The 19473-nt window shown below is 48.7% G+C and overlaps 2 protein-coding genes across 9 annotated transcripts; both read right to left on the reverse strand.

The window, feature by feature from the left end:
- Positions 1-1696: 1696 nt before the first annotated feature.
- On the reverse strand, positions 1697-8392 carry ISY1 (ISY1 spliceosome associated protein). Of its 5 annotated transcripts, none has more exons than XM_054640149.2 (11): positions 8258-8392; positions 7849-7871; positions 7140-7191; positions 6327-6392; positions 5847-5889; positions 5567-5679; positions 5270-5387; positions 4467-4589; positions 4192-4295; positions 2695-2781; positions 1697-2418 (listed from the first exon to the last, which is right to left on the reverse strand). In XM_054640149.2, the coding sequence occupies exons 1-11, from the start codon at positions 8258-8260 to the stop codon at positions 2311-2313; spliced, it is 840 nt and encodes a 279-aa protein (XP_054496124.1). In that variant the 5' UTR covers positions 8261-8392; the 3' UTR covers positions 1697-2310. The 5 variants fall into 5 exon arrangements, with proteins under 5 accessions (XP_054496124.1, XP_077040748.1, XP_077040747.1 ...); XM_077184633.1 differs by lacking the exon at positions 8258-8392 and adding an exon at positions 8210-8239; XM_077184632.1 differs by lacking the exon at positions 8258-8392 and adding an exon at positions 8176-8218.
- Positions 8393-9906: 1514 nt separating this feature from the next.
- Positions 9907-19031, reverse strand: CNBP (CCHC-type zinc finger nucleic acid binding protein). 4 transcript variants are annotated; one of them, XM_077184366.1, is made up of 5 exons: positions 18874-19031; positions 12571-12690; positions 12208-12300; positions 11833-12034; positions 9907-10970 (listed from the first exon to the last, which is right to left on the reverse strand). In XM_077184366.1, the coding sequence occupies exons 2-5, from the start codon at positions 12671-12673 to the stop codon at positions 10853-10855; spliced, it is 516 nt and encodes a 171-aa protein (XP_077040481.1). In that variant the 5' UTR covers positions 12674-12690; positions 18874-19031; the 3' UTR covers positions 9907-10852. The 4 variants fall into 4 exon arrangements, with proteins under 4 accessions (XP_077040481.1, XP_054495902.1, XP_077040480.1 ...); XM_054639927.2 differs by having other exon boundaries at positions 11833-12031; positions 12208-12303; XM_077184365.1 differs by having other exon boundaries at positions 12208-12303.
- Between the last annotated feature and the right edge of the window lie 442 nt (positions 19032-19473).

The following is a 19473-nucleotide window of genomic DNA, read 5'->3' on the forward strand; positions in this document are numbered from 1 at the left end:
TGTCTCTGTTTATCTTGCTCATCTGCTAATGCAGATTAGGTAAATCCACTTATTTCCTAGTGCTGCCAACAAATATTCCTCAGCACTCCTGTGACTGAGGAGAAACTGATCCTTCAGGGACTGCACTGCACTCACCAGGACACAGAACAAGGAAGGTGCCTTCCATCTGCAGCACTGACGTGGCTGGCAATAAATGAAACACACAAACGCATTTCTAAGAGATGAAAGCAGACCCAAATCGATGCAGCAGACACAACAATTAGAGAGGTTATGCCCTTGCTCAAGCCAGGATAACACACAGGGCAGACCTCTGAGCACACATGTAAGAATACATCAAGTACCTGTTTTCTAAGCTGGATGTGCTCAGGGCTGAGGCATTCCAGAGATGGAATGAGCCATAAGCCTGGCACACACACACATCCCAGCACAGCTGCACTCAGAGCTGAGCCTGCCCACTGCTCCATTCTCCAGGACAAACAGGAGCCATTTCCTGGCTGTGACCACAGCAGCTTCCCCGCCCTGGCTCCACTGCAATTCCACACCCTGGCAGGACACAGGATTTTGCTATAGGCCACTCTGGGAAATAATTACTGTGCAATTTGTTCCTTCAAATGCAGCCAAGAGCACTCAGCTCAAAAATGCTCCACACTCAGAGGTACAGAGAGAGGATCTGGCACAGCAGGGCCAGGCAGCAGCCAGTCTGCCTTGCAGTTACACACAGCAGTTCTGTGTGTTTATTCCTTTTCTGTGTTGGCTGGCAGAGATCAGCCCTGCCTATAAACTTGCCTTTTACATCATGATGTTGGTCATACTCCTTTGAACATGAACGTAATTACAATCCTGTTGGTTTTTTTCCCATTCTTTCCATGTATTCTTTTGTATTTCTGTTATCATCACTCTGTCCCTGATCTGCTTTTACCCTTGTGTGTTCTTTTATCTTATAAATTCATACAGTGACAGAAGGATCCACCATTGGTATCACCAAGCCCTCAGACTGTTCAGGTCATAAGAATCAGCTGGTTTTTCCCCTGCTTAAATCTAGTTTGGTTATCTCCAGTCTACACTTAAGCAAATCTACAACAAATTATCATAAGCCATAAGACATTGTTTGCTGCTTTCTTACAAAGCAGAGAAAGCTGCACTGCAGCCAGGAAGAGAGAAGAATGTGTTTGTGATGTTAGTTGTCTGCTTGCTACCAATAATTGAGCTTTTGATTTATTCTGGGGTTGTTTTTTTTAGTTTTAATTTGGCAGCTATGCTTTCCACTTTTTCAATTCCTTTTTTTTTTTTGTGTGATCACTTCATCAAGTAACACAAAGCTTGTCTCTATAATTTAGAGCTTTAATTGTTCTGGAGTGGATTATTCACAATAGATTGCAATAGATAAATCCTGAGAGCATCCAGAAATGCTGAACAGTCCTAGACCTGGCTGTTCAATACTCTGTTCCTTAGACAGAAATTCTGCAGGGCTGCAGCTGTCCACCTTCAAATGCCATTCATTCAGACCTGTACAACAGCATTAGTCATCCATAAGACTTGGACCAGGCTCTACCTTGCCTCCTGTCCCAGGATTCACAAGCCAAGAGCAGTAGGGGATGCAGAGCTTCAATCCCTACAGGGATGGCTGTCTATGATCCCAATCTTTGGCTACCACTAGGGAATCATCACAATCCTTTGAGCTAGAATAAAACAGACATCAGGTTGTAAATAAGTTTTAATAAAAAATATTTGAACAAAGTATTGCAAAGTTTTTTACAGTAGCTGCTGGAATATCCAGCATTTAAGCAATTCATCCGGGCACAGTTACAAACCACAAAAAAGGTAACAGGTTTTAGACATTGCATGTGTTTTAGAAAGAATTAAATCTGCTCCAAGGTCACTCCTAAAATCTGCCTTCAAGGCCCCTCTAGACAGGTTCCAGGTTATTCTGGCAAATGAAGCAAGTGTAATAGTGTGAGTTACTTCTCAGCTCAACAATACCCAGCACGAGAAGATGTGCACACTTACAGAGCAGACAGGATGGCAGGAACACCATGGGTTTTCTTCCAGGATTGAGGAGCTCACTGGGTGTGGTTCTATCTGCAGGAGGCCCCACAGCACAGACCCTGTCCCAAACTGCAAGTACTCAAGGCAGCTGTTAGATGCACAGATGAGTTCACCAAGGTTTGACCCTTTCCAGCACACCACGCTGTAACTCCAGCAGCCTGCTCCACATCCAAAGGAACTTGCAGAGCTAAAACCCACTGCTACCAGAACTCAGGAGCCTGCTGCTTTCAGAGGGATTCCCCACAAGCAGGACACTGTGCACTGCTACAATCCCAGCAGTGTCTTTGCCTCCTCGCTCTGGGCCAGGAGGGTTTCACTGGCGTACTTCTGCAGCAGCTCCATCTTCTTTCTTCGTACAAGAGCTTCCTCAATCTGCAGAGATAAAAACAGGGGGGATTCAGCTGAGATGCTGAGCCCTCAGATACTCAGCTATACCACAACACCTCCCAATTTATGGAATACTTAGGAAAGTTTTGGAAATTCATAGGTCAAAAGGGTTATAGCATTTGCAAGGGGATTAAACAGCTGCAGAGTCAAGTCACAGAAATCACAACTTTAGGGCCCTTTCACTGATGACCTGATGTAAATTAAGATGTGTCTTGCAAAAGCCAGTGTGCATCTCTGCAGCTGAGTGCTGTTCTGCCTTACCTCCTGTTGAGTTGGCACTGGAACATGTGCAATAAATTTCTGTTGGCCATCTTCACCTTCTCTCTCCTTGCCACCTTCCTCATCAGACTGAAAAGTGAAAAAATCCCATCAAGGTTATTTTCTATAGAGGTCATAAAATCCCTTTTTCACTTGCTTTGCCAGAAGGAACAACACACGATCAACACTACAACACAGGAATGAGTGAAGAGGACCCAGCACCAAAAGAACACGAGGATCACATGCACACCCTGCTCCTGGACATTTTCAGCACTACTGCTTCCATTTCTCATATGGCCTTTGCTCTGCTGTGGCATGGCCATGGATGTAAAGGTGTATTTCCTCCCCTTCCCTAACTCTGGGTGCCACAGCAAAGCTGTGAACAGAAGAGGAGCCAGCCAAGCAGCAAGTGCTATAAAAATATGGGTACCACTTCCCTGTACAGCTCTGTACTGCTCTGGTCCCACACCCAACAGCTGGGCTCATGAACCATGGGATTATACAAATAAAACAGGTACTGGAGGAGCCACCAGATCCATCTGATGGATTGTCACAGACACATTGTATGAAAAATCCTTTCCTTAGGATTCTTCCTCCTGAGAAGCTGAGAGGCCTCAGGAACAGAATGTAACCAATGGTTATCTGCTGCTGTGGAATGCAACAGGTGCATCTGGGATTGGGCTCATGTGGTTGTTTCTGATTAATGGCCAATCACAGTCAGCTGGCTCAGACTCTCTGAGACACAAACCTTTGTTATCATTCCTTCTTTTTCTATTCTTAGCCAGCCTTCTGATGAAATCCTTTCTTCTATTCTTTTAGTATAGTTTTAATGTAATATATATAATAAAATAATAAATCAGCCTTCTGAAACATGGAGTCAGATCCTCATCTGTTCCCTCATCCTGGGACCCCTGTGAGCACCATCACAATGGATTCCTCCTTTTTATTCTTGTGCTTAACCCACCCAGATACAGACTAAGAAATGAGACCTTGTTTCCAGTACCCTTCTCCAGATCTCACTGGCAGCAGATCTCATGTCAGAAGAACCAGCCATGTCACAGCAGTGACAGCAGCACCAGCAAAGCCCTGCTGCATCATGATCCAAGGGCAAACAAGGCCCTGCAGCCCTTGGGTTTTCACACAGTGGCAGTGTGACATTCTCCTGTCCCCAAAGCTGCTTGTGCTGTTACTGAGGCAGGTTGTGCTCAGGAGCCAGACTGAGCAGTGTTACCAACACACCAATGACAATAACAGAGCCACTGAGATCACAGCAAGGTGTTTCTCACTGCAGTGAAAGGTCTGTCCTCACCTGCCAGCCCCCAGCACTCCCTAAGCTTGGGCCAAGAGCACTCCCCTGCTACTGATTCTGACTAAACTATGTGGTGGCCAGGTGGGGAGAGGGCCAGCACAGCAGCAGACAGGTCCTTGGCAGGGTAATGCCATGTCCAAGAAGGAAGCACAGAGACACATGAAAAGTCACAGCACCTGAGCCACCCCTACCTCTTCCTCGTGGACAGCATAGATGTTTTCTTCCTCCTCCTCCTCACCTCTTGCAAGTCGTGCTTCTCTCTCCATCTTCCACTTTTCCACTGCTTCTGCTATAACTGGGGAGCAAAGGAAAATGGCAAGTGTGGCTGAGAGCCAGTCAGAGCTCTTCCAATGGACTTAAACCCCTTGCCTAAATCCTCTACATCAGAAAAAAAAGGTGCCTTCAGTTCAGAGTGCATGAGCAGCCCTTGCTGGGCTGCTCTGTGCAGGTTTGGAATCTCACATACCTTTCTTCTCATGCTCCTGCTCCAGGGGCTCCAGAATGCCATCATCCTCATCCCTGTAGCCATAGTACTCAGCATCAATGTCCTTCATCAGCTCAGCCCGAGTCTTCCGTGGGGGTGGCAGGGCTGCAAGAACACCACTGTCACCCACCAGGTCACCTCCATCCCCTGCTCAGTGTCCCCAGGTGTGCCCAGCCTCACAGCACCACAGCTGCCTCGTGCCAGCCAACACCCAGCACCATGGAGCTGCTGCCAGCACTGGGAGCACTGGTGTCACCCTGTGGCCTGCACAAACCAGCTCCAGTACATGACCCAATGGTTCCCCCACACCCTGGAGTATTTCCCATAATTTGTCTCTGCCTCACTTTCAGGCCCAAGCAATTGCACTCATTTCATGACAAAGTTTCATCCCCTTACCTCCAGTTTTTCATTATGAAAACTCATTCCTGCTTCAAAAATTATGCTCAACCCAACTTTCCCTTCCTCTAGTCCTGAACTCTGAGTACCACTTACAACTTCTCACTGAAGTTTGCCTCTTATGCTGAAAGTTTCTATAGGACATCAGTCCTTACCATGTGGAATTCCCAGTAGGAACCAGTCTGCTCCTTACTACATTTCCTTAATTGCAAACAGCCCAAGGTGCTCTAGCATTTAGTTATTTATTTATGTGTGCTCAGTGTTTCACTGAGCTGGCCTAAGACATTCAGAAATGCTGTTACCAGCACTCCCCACAAACTACAACAGCATTTTACTCAAGACATTCTACTACACAGATTCATGTCTGGGAGGAGCTGCTCTTTACTTACGTTCCTTTTCAAAAAGTTCTCTTACTCCTGGCAAATCCTTTGCAGCCCCAAAGTATTTGTAGCCTCTGTTTCCTGGGACCTCTTTCCCTTCATGATCTAACATTTTTGGGCCAATCCTCTGGAAAATAAACAGAGTTCATAGTTTAAAACTTTCTTCTAACACAGCCAAACATTTCAGGGGCTAAATTAAAATAACACTGGTGAAGCCATCCATGGCTAACTAAATGTTACATATTTTTCTCAGCAGTCACTTCACTTGTGAGCAGAACCACCATGCAGAACACATTCCACACTTACAGCATAATCTGGACCTCCCAGCTCCTTTATTCTGTATTCCCAGTGTCCTTTCTCCCTCAGGAGTTTGTTTATTTCATCGTTCAGGTCCCGAATTCTGAATTCACCCAATCCAGCTGTTAGAGAGGAAAAAATCCAAAAAATTAGGAAGCTCAGAGAAATACCAGAGGAATTTCAGAATTTATTGCAATGGAAACAGTACAGTTTACATGAAATGGGATTTTTACTGACACTGCTTATGACTGGATATTCAAAAAATAAAACCTAGTTAGAAAAATCTTACCATTTTGGATCTGTGCCACTTTCTTGGAAATCTCCCCAATGATCTAGTCAAATAAGAACACAGAAATTAATTTCTCAACCAGTGGAGGGAACAAAGAAGACAGAGCAAGATTGTTTGGGAAGTGCATGGCAATAGGGCAAGAAGCAATAAAACACAAGTTGAAGCTGGAGAAATTCTGATTAAATTCAAGGGGAAAGAAATCATTAGGAAGATTGTTCCAAAATCATTTGGAACAGCAGCTCCAAAAACCTGGAATCTAAATCCCTGGAGATGTTAAAAACTCAGCAGGACCTGGCCTTGCAGCAACCTGATGTGGTAGGAGCTACTCTTAACACTGAGCTGTACAATCTTAGAAAATGTTCTGTGATTTAACTGTCAGGGTACTGCAAGTGTGGAAAACCCCTTGTAAGCAGGCTGTCTAAGCAGGAAGTGTAAAGTTCTATTTCCTACAGAATTAGAAAATGTACAGGCTGGCATTACCTGTCTCCTCCATTTCTCAGCTTTGGGCAGCTCATTGCACTCTGAGGCAAGGAAAGGCCTTCGCTCCTGTTGACAGAACAGCACACACATGGGATTCAGCTGAGCACTGACACAGCATTTCACACAGGCTCTACTGCTCCATTAATGCCAAATTATGCTACCAAGCTCCAGGGCCTTCTGCTCCCATCGAGTTGTACTAAGTGAAGAACAGTAATGATTTACAGCCCTGACAAATTAAACTATCACAGACAACAAAAATCTACTTAGATCCAATTTATCCAAACCAAAATCTCTCACCCCATAATCCTTTCCAATACAACAAATGTTATATTCAGGACAGTTTCACCATTTTCAGCACACACCACCTTCTTAAGGTTAAGCTTTTCTCAATGCTACTCCTAAACAATGTAATTTTTTCCAGTTTATACAGAGTACCTTCTTCTCAACCTTCTTCACATTCCATTGGCTTGCTTATACAAACTGATGCATCATCTTGCTTCTAGGGTTTTGTGAGCAGTTATTTTGTCCCCTTCCCCACAGTTTTACCTTTTATTAAAAGGCTCTACCTTTTTACTAAAAGCTCCACCTTTTATTAAAAGGTATTAAACCCCTTTTCTCTGCAAAATACGCAATATGAAACAGAAAAGTAAAAAAGGTTTGGAGAAACTTTAGTGGAGAATTTTCCCGCCTGTGTGAGTGTGAAATACAGTCAGCTGAAATATTTTCCTTCTAACTGGAGTCAAGCACAGAATACCTGGGCTCTGAACAAGGCCTGCCTTGAGCTACCAAACCTCCAGGGCTTTTACACCTCACCTTGACTTTTCCTTCCTCCAGCTGAGCTTGCCGAAACCTTGCCAAGGCCGTCCTAAAGAGAAGAAAACAGATTTACTTTCACAAATCCACATTCCAACAGGAACAAGCTTTGCTCTGGATGCTTATTATGGACTCAATTACAGTCTGTAAAAAACAAAGGCCTGAACACATTCACTGAGCACCTCCAGCTTTTTCCAGCTAATGACTTCTCAACACCCAAAATCCTCAGTGGTTCATTTCTCAAGTAAAGCAATGCTGACTGATTCCTCCTATCTGGCCTGGCATCTCTGTTGCCAAAATGGGAACTGCCTAAAACCACAAGGGTCCTTTATAGCACATTTCAGTGTACTCATCCCCCAGCCTGCAGGAGGACAAGTACATTACTACAGGGTCTCTCCTACACAGAACCACCCAGCACAGCTACAGGAGCTGCACAGCACCAGGTACATGTGTGTGCAGGTGTCCTCCAACTCCCACTGCCTCTGGGCCAGCACACGCAGAACTAAGTACCCAAAAATATCATTAAACTGTTGGTGCTTTAAAAGAGGCTGAACAGGGAATTCTATGGGCCAGCCAGTCACAGATGTGTGTTCTGTGGGCCAGCAGGCACAGGTGTGTGAGATCAGGTACAGTCGGGGCCAGCAGCCACGGATGTGTGAGACCAGCTCTGAGGTGAGCCCGGGCTCGGAGGTGTCCCTGCCGCACTCACATGGCCTTCTCCGCGTTGCGAGCCTGCAAGACACAAACAGAGCGGCCTCAGGCACCCCTGTCCCTGCCCGGCTCCTCCAGCGCTCCCAGCCTTTGGCTGGTCCCTTCCGGGCCCCTCACCGGGCAGTGGCACCAGGGGACAACAAGTGCCGAGTGGCTCCTCAGCCCCGCACTCACCAAGGTCCTGCCGTGCCCTCAGCCCCTCACTCACCATGGTCCCGCCGTGCCCTCAGCCCCGCACTCACCATGATCCCGCCGTGCCCTCAGCCCCGCACTCACCATGGTCCCGCCGTGCCCTCAGCCCCTCAAGTCCCAGTCCCGCACTCGCCATGGTCCCGCCGTGCCCTCAGCCCCTCACTCACCATGGTCCCGCCGTGCCCTCAGCCCCTCGGTTCCAGCCCCGCACTCACCATGGTCCCGCCGTGCCCTCAGCCCCTCGGTCCCGCCGAACGCGCCGTGCACGCAGCAGCTCCAAGCCCCGGAACTGAACCCGGCCCCGCTCCCCAGTGCGCCTGCGCGCCCCGCTCGCGCAGATCGGGTGACCCCACTTGGCGCATGCGCGCTGCTGGGGGTGGCCAGGGAGGGCCGGGTGCGGGGGGACCTTGGGGACACCGCAGTGCCACCCCTGCCACGGCACCGACACCTCCCACTGCTGCCCCGGGCTGCTCCCAGTCCCGTCCGGCCTGCCCTGGGACACTGCCAGGGATCCTGGGGCAGCCACAGCTGCTCTGGGCACCATGTGCCAGGGCCTGCTCACCCTCACATGCAGAGAAGCTCCTTCCAATACCTGATGTAAATTTCCCCTTTCCGTTTGTACCCATTGTCCCTTGTCTGGTCCCGACAGTCTTTCTCTGTAACCACTTCATGAGTTTGCCATAAGGAATGAGGAAATGCCTCAGTAGCAGTGAAAAAGATCAACATGAAACACACGGAATTGATTTTTCCCATGTCCCACAATGTATGAAATCACCACTTGCTTGTCCAGCTCCTGTTCACTTGGGAAAACTGACTATGAACAGCAGCACCAATGTCCTCACAGAAAGATGACCAAGGAAGAGACATCTCTTTTGAAGTAATTTTCTTCTTCTGTAACTTACAGCCTATTTTCTGTTCCTCAGCTTTTAAATCTTGTTTTGTTTGTATAAAAGTATAGATTTTTTTAGAGGAAAACACCACTTTGTAGTCATTAAAGTCCCAAAGACTTCCATGTCTTTGTAATCAGAGAGGTCCAAACTTTACTGCTATGTAACTAAGACAATTGTGTGCAAAGACTCAATTTGTCCAAGCCTAGCAGGCTGAACCACCATGTGCTATCTACACTACCCCAGGAGAACCCAGATATTTCACTGCTGCTTCCAAAATTACCAGGAACGCTACCCTGACAGTAACTGTAATGATAACAGAGGTACAAGTGCCAGGGCCAATTCAGCTGTCTCCAGCACAGCTGCAGATGCCAGTCTGGCACTTCTGCAGGGAGACACCAGAGCCCCCTTCTCACTGCTACAGCCCCCACAGCCTTTGGGACTGGACAGGAAAACCTTTTAGTGACAATTCAAATGTGAGTCCAGCACCCCATCCCAGCCCCTAACTGCAGATTCCAGGGAGCTGCCAGAGCTGGAGCACAGGCAGCAGCTCAGGCACTCCAGGCAAAGCCCCCAGTCCTCACACCAGGGGTGAGCACCCCCTTCTGCAGCTGCCCTAGGGTGAAGCAGTGCTCAGCCCAGAGCCCCTGCACGCTGACTGTACCCACTGAGGGCATGTCAAGAGCCTCTCTTTATCAGCTCCTTTCTGGTCACTGACCCCTGTGAACCAGCACAGGGACAGGGCAAGTGCAGGGGCAGAGCTTTGGTTCTCAGTGCCACTGTGGCAGCTCAATCACCACTCTGACCTACTCAGAGTTTGGAACTGCACCTCCAGCAGCCTCCTCCTTCAGTGGTTTTTCCATTAAATGCTTGAAGTGCACCAGCACAGATGCAATCAGTCCCCATCCAGCCCCCATTCCCATGAACGTGTGCAGACAGGACCTCAACATGAGACAGCAGAAAAGAAAAGGCCAAGCTGAACCTCCACATACCCCTTTTAATATGTTGTTTTGCACTGTGTACAGGAAAACCAAAAATAAACAAAAGGAACTTTAGCCAAACTCCCCTTCCTCCTCCAGCTTTATTGATAGTTAAAATTACATTTTCTATGTTCTAGGACTTCAATTGCTCTTACCATCTTACTTTAAAAACCGATTACAAGCAAATGAAACTCAGTTGTCTAAGTGATATAGTATACAAAAATAACATCTTGATTTCTGTGAAAATGCATTTATTTGCAACTCCTGAATAGCTCCAAATTGTTTATGCTGTGAGCACTGATGTCTGGGTTTCAGATTGACTTTGAGATATTTATTCAAAAGCTTCCCATTGCGTTCTGTATCTCCAACATTAACATTCACTGACTGAATTACTGTTACTTTTAGATTTATTTCAGATTTCTCTCTCTCTCTCATGGCCATTAACAGGCATGTGCATCTTGTTTGTTTACTCCCACTCAGCTATATGCTCTAGGTAGGGCCTGATGCAGATATCACTTGGTGTTAACAGCTACTGAGGTCAGACAATCCAAGGCCATTGTAATAAAATAAAAGTTATGAGGAAGTTTAGACACTTCCAGAATTTCATTCCTCCTGCATAGGATCACTTCCCTGTAACCCAGAGAGGGTTTTTGCTGGTCTGACTCAACTCTTCCCACTCATCAATCCCTATTCACCAGTGGCACGGAAAGGGGGTTCTTTAACAAAGCATTATACATAACACCTCTACCAAACTAAACATAAACATTTTTGTAGTTAAATGCAGAAAGTTGATTTTTCCACCCCTTTCCTCCTTTTACACGGCAAGTAAAGCTCACTGGCCTGGGAGTAGCCTCTATCTGCCAACCTTTGGCCAGTGAAGAGGATTCAGAGAAAAATAATACAACCATCAATCAGAAAAAGGAGGGGCGACAAAGGAAAATAATTAGGCTGTAGCTTCAATTGTGCATTCCCGTGCAAGGTGCCCTGACTCGCCGCAGCGGTAGCAGTTGACTTCGCTGGTCTTGCTGCAGTTGATGGCTACATGGCCAGTTTCACCACACCTGCAAAAGAGCAAAGGTTCTGTCAGAGCAGCCACAGCACCCACAGGAGCAATCCTACCCTGCCCAGGACACTGTCCACTTCACTTTCATGAAAGCCTAGTCCTGCATTCAAGGCTTCTGTTCCACAACTCTCTGACATGAAGCAAGTTTGTCTTCAGCAGTCATGAACTGCTCCCAAATGATCAACTCCCATTAATCACTGTACATCAGCTTTGTGGGATTGCAGGGTTTTTTCCCAATTGTGTCTTGGGTTTTGCCTGTTCCCAATGCTTATGCTTGCAGTTTAGCCTTGTTTTGAGAATAATTAGTTTTAACTCAAATACACCATGTTCTCTCTCCTTCCTCCACAGAAGGGAATGTTGGTGGGGGTGAAGAATACTGCTCTCAGGAACGTGCTGTTTCTGGTATATGCTGCATTCAAAAAGCAGACAACACTCTGAAGAAGATGGCATTTCAAACCAATTTAACACCCACTTCTATTCACTGTTCCCATAAGCAAAGCATCCTCAGTGTGCTCCTGCTGGGGCTGGCTGTGCCAGTCAGCTGGGCAGTACAGCTGGGGTTTGTTAGCTCTGGCAGGAGACACAGGGTGCCTACCTCTGCTACAGCCAAGGGCCTCCTGCCACCTTCTGCAAAAGGACAGGACCCTTCCTGCACAGCTCCAATGACTGAGCACCTGCACTGGGTGGCCACGTAGAGATACAGCATGGAATCTGTACTCCACCTTGCTAGTAAGTGTTTAAGCCTTAGCTCTGAGCAACAGTGGGTAACTGTTCAAACAAACTGTATTTCCCAACCAAAACCAGACACAGAACACATGCAGCACAAGAGGTGCATCTCACAGCTGCCTGTCAGTCCTTACCTATAGCATTTCACTTTGGTGCAGTCTTTTTGAATGTGCCCAAACTCTCCACAAGAATAGCACTTCTGCTCGTCTGCGTGGTCGCAGTCGCGGGCCAGGTGGCCGGGCTTGCCGCAGTTGTAGCAGCACTGCTCCCTCTCCCTCTTGGGCTCCTTGCAGTCCTTCGCAATGTGGCCACCTCTACCGCAGTTATAGCAGGCTTCCACAATAAGAAAAACATACCAAACAAGACTATAAAACCTTGGTAGAGCGAGGGGCAGCACGCTGGCAACAGGGCACGTGCACTGCCTGCTCCCAGGGAACCCCAGCCCCTTCTCTTCAGGCACACAGCTCTGCCTGTGGCACTGAAGAGATGGAATATTTAGTGATACTTACCATCCTCCTGAAGGTCACAGTCCTTGGCAAGATGGCCAGACTCACCACAGCGGTAACAGATATCCGGCAGAGACGAAGACATGAACTGGAAGCCTGCTTGAAAAGGGTTAAAAGAAAATAAAGAGAAGTAAGTATTACATTCTGAATACTTTTAGGAATCAATCACAAACTGAACTGACAAGTTTGCTTCACTCTCAGAGCCCCTGGCCGAACTCTTAGGTAGAGGCAAGTTTTCCTGGTTCTTATTATCAATGAGATTCTCAGCTTCTTCCCTGGGGTCTGCCAGAGGCTGGCAGCGCACACAGCAGGCAGCTGGAGCTGTGCACAGGAACACAAGGGCACGGCCCCCACACACTCACTCACCTCTGCCACGGCTCCTCATGCCACGGCCACGGCCCATCCCAGTGGGGCACTCCCGGGCCCAGTGCCCGGTACGGCCACACTTGAAGCACTCGTTGCTGCTCATGGCTGCAGATCACCTGTCTGAACAAGGAGGACATTTCTGAGCACCTTCTGCTCCCCCAGCCCAAGGCTACATGAAAATGAGAGATTCAGAGGCTTCTCAGCCCCTCACCAAAGGCAGTGCAAACCATACAGGACTTCCAGCTAAGTCAGTCCTGTCCTGTACAGTATCTGATCATGACCACTGAAACCACTGCAGAGGATACAAGTTTGCCTCCACTTTGCTTTGAGTAAGACAGCTTTGAACAGACAATGTGCCATGTAACTTTTCCTCTAAGTATTTTGTAGCCACCCTTTACTTCAAAAAATTCAAAAATGTTCAGAGAGAGGGAAAAAGAGAAGGAAATCCCTTTAACTATTGTAGTAGCAGCTTTAATATCATTATCCCTTTCAGTAAAGCACCTTCTTGCTGAGAGTTAAACTCAAAAGCCAGAAACTTAATCTCTACAAGTTATTTCCTCCTGGTAGTTGTTACATTTTCTCTTAAAGGATCTGCCTGGCAGCTACTACCTTTACTGACTGGAAGCCAAAAATAGGCAGTATTAAACCTAAAGCATTCAATAGCCCTTTAGCTTAACACTTGAAGAGTTTAGGTCTTTTATGACCTAAACAGCAGTTTAACTCTGAAAAGCAAAACTACATCTTGTAATTAACCTTTAGCTCAGGATGCATATTCCACTCCAGGTATACACGAAAGAAAATGTTTTAAGATGTTAAGACAGCAGATACTTGCTAACTATGTAGAAGGCTAATGGGGCAGAACATCCTTAGAATGCTCTGGAAGCATCAGACAGGCAGTTCTGACAGCCCCAACTGGGAATGGAGCATGAGCAGAGGCAGCCTGCACAGCCCCCAATGGACAGGGCAGGCTCCAGACTGTGCTCACCCTGCCACACCTCCCCTGAGCTGCAGGACACTCACACAACACCTCCAGAGCCAGAAAGAAAAGAACAAGGAAGTTACACATTTAAACTGAAGTCTTTTTTAAAGAGTGCTTGAAGACAAGTTTAAAGTACACTGGTCTAAAAATACGCATGTCAAGCTTTGTTTTGACGAAGTCTCCTGAAGTTTTAATACCTCACATACGCTCTCCCAACTCATTATTCTTTACCCAACAGAAGTAGAATCATTATCTGGCATCTTTCACAGTTTACCTGATCCCCCTTCCAGGTAATCCCCCTGTAACCCTGCAGTTTATTCATGTTACAGAATGAATCCTCTCCTCCTAGACCTCCAGCATCCCGGATTACAGAACTCCCACAAGCTGAGCCTTGAAGAAAGCCACTACAGGAGCAGTAGAACACATGACCTCCAGAAGGAACCAGATTTAGCTCTTAAATACAGAGTGTGCATCTAAACATGAATTGTCATTTAGCTATTTCCAAAGCACCTCAATGTTTCATAAATTCAGTGTGGCTTTTTATCCACTATTCCCTCAAAACAGTTCCTCTCTCTGATGGTCTTCTGAACAGAAATGGTTATTTCAACCACAGTAAAAGGGTAAGAATTTAAAATACAAGAGGTCCATACTCTAGCATGTCATCTCTATAACCCCACATCTAACCTCCAGCTGGACTAGATGATGTATTTTACCCTCAAAATGAAAGATGGCCAGGTTAGGGTTAGGAGTGAAAAGCTGCAAGAGGACCTTAGACACATCTAAAGAAAATTAAACCAGCTGGTTGTTGGAGCACTTGGGGAGATTCACTTGATTTCACACTGACTCAGTGCTCAATTTGCAGCGCCCTCTGAGGGCAGGCAGGCTGAGCACTGCCTGCTCTGCTGGCAGCAGCTGGCACTCCCTGTGCCATTGTTTATCCCTGCTTTCATAGCAACCCTGTTGACACTGCACAACAGGAAAAACACAGCACGGCCAACTGCAGGAGCTGGGCCAGGCACCGCAGAGGATGCTGCTCCTCATCTGCGAGAGGGCCAACATGGGGTCTCTGCATTTGAAATCTATCTGTTCTTCACTTCATTACAACAGTCCTCACACTACAGCATTATCAAATGGCAACACAAAATCTATTAAAAAGAGCAAAATAAGAGGCACCAGCTGCAAGAGACCTGCAGCACATGTGAAGAGGCTTCACTCCCAAGCATGAAGCTGAGACTCCAGCAGGAGGTGACAGGACTGGGACCTGCTGGCAGTGCCCCACAGGAAGCACTGACAGAACCAGCCAGGTTAACACGTGGCAAAAGATAAATGTGTGACAGGTGAGCCAGACCTGCTCCAGATACACAGTGGGGAGCTTTTAGACCAAGATTAATGGCAGCCTACAGCTAGTCTGTCCTTCTGCCAGTGCGGGTCAGCAGCTGCAGGAGGGACAAAAGCTCACTGCCCCAAAGGAATGTCAATACACGAGTTTTACATCTGATTCCGAGGGTTTTTTTCCTTTTTAACTGCCCCCTCAAAGGCAAAACCTCAAGTTTCTCTTCCTCTGCTATACAGCAAATTGGTAAAGATTACACAAACTGCAGCAGAAATCTAAAGCCCAACAGCAGTCTGTGTGCAAGGATCCTTCCAGACTGAGATTCATTCAAACACCTCTATCTTCAGAGGTCCCTCTGCCCACCCTGAGCTCAACAGCAGTGGAAGGTTACAGCTGCCATACAAAGGTGATTACAGAGCAGGCTGCTCCATCCTCAGATTCCTTTAAACACATCCAAACAGTTTGCCTGAAGTTTCTCTCCACCAGTATTTTCATGTTAAACTTCTGCATCCTTCCTGTCAAGGATCTGGAACTGCAAATGGGTTCACCAGTGAGAGGTGGCTGCAGCTGACACTGGTTTTATTTGCCTGCATCCTAAAAGCCTCACACAGGACAGAATTCCCCAGCAGTGTGAGCTGGAAGGAGTCAGTTTTCAGAGAAAGCCAACAGCCACCTTCAAGGAGCAACATCCAGAAAAGGCTGGTTCAGAAGACAAGCCCTTAAATGGAGAGCCTCCAAGCACTCTGGACACCATTGCAGTTTTCAGTTACTTCCCAGAGAAAAAAATGAGCCCAGTAAAACCACCCAAGTTCAAACACTTCTCTGTTAGTCAATACCCCTCCATTTTGTCATCCCAGGCAAGTTTCCAGCAGTTCCTTTTATCTGTCAAGGCCACCTTAAGTAAGCCTTCTGTAAGAAAGCTACCTAAGTCTTCTTGGAAAGTTTTCAGTCCCAGCTATCACTGTTTTGCAGAGCTCAGATGTGTTACACAAAGCAGCCTGTCCTGTCTGTCCATGTGTCATCGTCCCCTCCCTTCTTACAAACCAGAACCAGATTTTTACCTCACCAGGGCAGGAAAAGTGGGAATGGAAAAGAAATTACAACTACAGCCTCATCTGGCATTTCTGAGACAGGTCAAACTCTGCAAGATACAGCAAGGCACTGCCTCCTGCATTAGCTCCCAAAACCCCTCCAGAAACTCAGGTCTAGTTGTGCTTTCTCACCTCAAACCTTACCTTTCTAGAGAAGGGAGTTCTTTACCTAAACTCCTCCTAAAGACCTCTGTAACTGCAGCTGGAAGCTGAAACATTATGAAGAATGAATTTTAGACCTTGTTCTGTGTGGTGGCCATACTGCTAAACAGCAGGGACTGATGACAAAGATCCCTGTGGCACCACAGCACTTTCCTAGGACACAGCTGAAGTTCTTGAGTGCAACTTGAGCACCAAACTTTAAAGTGAGAGATTCTTGATGATTCTATTAGTCATAGGAGACACCTCTGACACAAGAAGTTTCCTGTCTCATACTCTGTGTTTTTCTGTGGCTTTGCAGTTAATGCATATTCAAGACTCTTAGAACAGGAGAGGTGCTATTAATCTCCAGCCTTCAAGCATGAGATTCAGCAATATTCAGCTCTGTTTTAGTAGCCCCTTTAGACCTGATGATGTAAAACACTGCCACAAAGCTCCACTGTAAACTCCTCATTTTATAAGGCTTTTAGCCTAGATGCCCTCCAAAGAAGTTGTTTTAACAAACTAAAATACAACTAACTTGGGCTCCTCATAGCAAAAAGGAAGCTGAGCTCCACCTCTGAGATTACTCAGGATTGTTCTGGATACCAGCAGCTCCTTAGGATCCAACAGCCCAACAGAACAGGGGCAATTCTCTTCACTCTACTTCAGTGCTTCTTGTGCCCTACAAACAGCGCAGTCCTACCAGCAGGACTTCACTCCTTCAGTCCAAGCACAGAGCAGAGGAAGCCCCTGCTCCAGCCAGGCAGCTCCAGCAGAGGCACCCCTGGGAAATCAGCAGGGCCTTCCCATTCCCAGGCTGCTGTGAGCAACCCACAGCACCACACCTGCATGGGACAAGCCAGAGCCCAGCACGATGAAAGCCCAGGGTGACAGGAAGCACAGCCCCGCTGTCCTCTGGAGCACTGAGGAGGCACAAAGGCCTGCTAATCACAAGCTAGCATTTCGTTTCAAAAGAGAAGTCAAAGCATTACTCATTTTACAAGAAATACCACCTGGGAGTTTTTATTTCCCAAGCAACATGTTGTAAGAATTCCTGAACACGTGACTGTGACCAAAGCCACTCGCATTTAGCAGTTTATTTCCACAGTGTAACCTGAAAACCTGCTACAGCAGAGTAAGTGATGCTCCCGTCTCCCTCCTCTGTTCTCACTAGAACAAGCTACAAAATTAAGTATTCTGACCAGTAAGTAATAACACCCCAATTCTGAAATAAACTAGCCTGAAAATTCAAGGAAACCTGCCGAAGTGAAAAGCTAATCCCTATGCTCCATTTAGGACCCCTCAATTCATTTCACAGCCAGGCTGACCCAGGACTGCTTAACATTAACTAAGACTCAAGAGAGGACAGAAATCAGGCCAAAAGGACACCATGACTCCACTTAGACAAGTAATTCTCAGATATCTCTGTTGACACAAACAAGAGAGAGAACAAAAGTTCATCAAGGAGTGACTCACTAGCACTTTCTGCCTCTCCATACTAGTTAATATGGAAAGGGCTAAACCCTATTGAACAAATATGCACATTTTACCACCTTCCACTTCCATTTTCCTGTCTATCTGTATGAAATTTTAAATTTAAACACCACGAGCAACATGTGAGACTTCAAACATACCATTCAGCCCAGACATTACCAAAGTCAGTTGAAATGGCAGGTTAAACCTGTGACTCTCAGGACTGTTGCACAGCTCTAGTGAACCTATTTAACCTCTTCCCTTTGAGGACGGATGCAGGATTGCTACTCTAGGCAAGTCTGCACTCAAGAAGGAAACAGGGCTAGGCAAGCCCAAAGCCGCGTGGCGATGGGATCACGTTGAGTGCACACAGGAAATCAGAAGTCACTATTAGATTTAATAAACGTTGTGACAATGCCGGCTCCTAAATGACTAACAGCGGTTACTTGAGAACTACGCCAGACAGGAACTCAAATAAAAGGCCGCCCCGCAGCCCGCGATCTGCAGATGGCACAGACTATTTTTCCTATCCATTTATAGGTCACATTTGGATTTAGAGCAGGCCACCATCCGTGCCTGTGGCAGGAGCAAACAGTTGCGACACCGCGACCCTCCGCTCTCCGGCAGCGCCCCACACGTGGGGAACCACGTGGTGCGCGGGCCGCGGCCCCGCTCGGCCCTGCCGACGGGACTCCGGCGGGGACTCAAAATTAAATTGAAAAAATAAAAAGAAAAATAACAATTTAGTGAAGAAAATATTTAATAGCAGCCCTTCTCCGCAGTCCCCAGGCTCACAGGACGTTCTTTTCCCCAAACTCGCTGGCTCACGGGCGGGCCGGCCGGACTCCCCCTCCCCACGCCCAGGCGGCCACGTGCAGCGCTGCCCCGGCCCCGGCGCCCACCACCCCCGGCCGAGAAACCGAGCGTGAGGCCCCTCCGGGCCGCGCCCGGGCCGAGCGGAGCGGCTCCCCCCTCGCCCCGGCCTCCCTCCCCCGAGCGGCGCAGGCTCCCTGGGCGCTCCCGGAACCCAGACCTGACTCACCCGCCGCCGCCCGCCGCCCTCTCCAGGCCCGCGGCCCTCACGGCTCTAGCGGCCCTCACGGCCTGCCCAGGGCGCCGCAGGGCCAGGAATGGCGCCGGCGCCCGCCCGGCCGTACTTTCCCGCGCGCTAGGCCGGAGTGCGCCAGCGCCATCACCGTCCCGCGCAGTGCCCTCGCTGCCGTCTCGGGGCCCCGCGGGACCCCCGGCCGTTCCCCTGCGGTTGCCTCGCGCCCCCCCGGCGGTACCTGCGGTCCGGTTCCCCGCGGCCGCGGCCCCCGCACGACTCAGCTCCGCTCGCCCGCTCGGCCCCGCCGGTCCCGCTGCCTGCGCCACACGCGGTGTGCACACGGCCCGTCGGCTCACCCCGCCCCGCCGCTGTGCGCACGGCTCGCCGGAGCCCTCCTCGGCCAATGAGAGCAGAGCGGCGCTGCGGAGCGGCCAATGGGAGCGGCGGACGGGGACACCCAACCGTGGCGGCCGGAGGGTGGGCGGGGCGCGCCTCCCGCGCGCTGGCCGGGGGCGGGCGGGGAGGCCATGGCGGCGCTCAGATCGCGCTGCGTCCCCGTGACTCACCGCCCGCTTCTGCCCGCGCCGCGCACAGCGCAGCCCAGGCACAGCGCAGCCCCGGCAGTGCTACCGCACACAGTCAAGTGGCTGTTGGGAGCGTTGGAGCCCTTGCCCGCCTCACTCCCTCCCTGTCGCTGCCCGGCCTGGCCTAGTCCACTCCCCGCGGTGACTCCATGTTGTACCGAGGAGCCCCGCTCCTCTGTCCCGCACGGGTTCCCGCGCCGAGCCGGGCAGCCCAAGGCCTCCAGCGGGAAACCCCGCGCGCTCCAGCGAAACCT

Source organism: Agelaius phoeniceus, chromosome 11 (assembly GCF_051311805.1).
Source record: "Agelaius phoeniceus isolate bAgePho1 chromosome 11, bAgePho1.hap1, whole genome shotgun sequence".
Taxonomy (NCBI): Eukaryota; Metazoa; Chordata; class Aves; order Passeriformes; family Icteridae; genus Agelaius; species Agelaius phoeniceus.

What these genes read in the sequence shown, in the direction of transcription:
- CNBP (XM_077184365.1), bottom strand. Translation starts at nt 12,673, where the DNA reads ATGAGCAGCAACGAGTGCTTCAAGTGTGGCCGTACCGGGCACTGGGCC. An exon ending in CATGAGGAGCCGTGGCAGAG is followed by an intron (nt 12,304 to 12,570) that starts GTGAGTGAGTGT and finishes ACCCTTTTCAAG; the next exon opens with CAGGCTTCCAGTTCATGTCT. An exon ending in ACCAAAGTGAAATGCTATAG is followed by an intron (nt 10,971 to 11,832) that starts GTAAGGACTGAC and finishes GCTCTTTTGCAG; the next exon opens with GTGTGGTGAAACTGGCCATG.
- ISY1 (XM_054640149.2), bottom strand. An exon ending in CGCAACGCGGAGAAGGCCAT is followed by an intron (nt 7,192 to 7,848) that starts GTGAGTGCGGCA and finishes TCTTCTCTTTAG; the next exon opens with GACGGCCTTGGCAAGGTTTC. An exon ending in GCAGGAGCATGAGAAGAAAG is followed by an intron (nt 4,296 to 4,466) that starts GTATGTGAGATT and finishes TTTGCTCCCCAG; the next exon opens with TTATAGCAGAAGCAGTGGAA.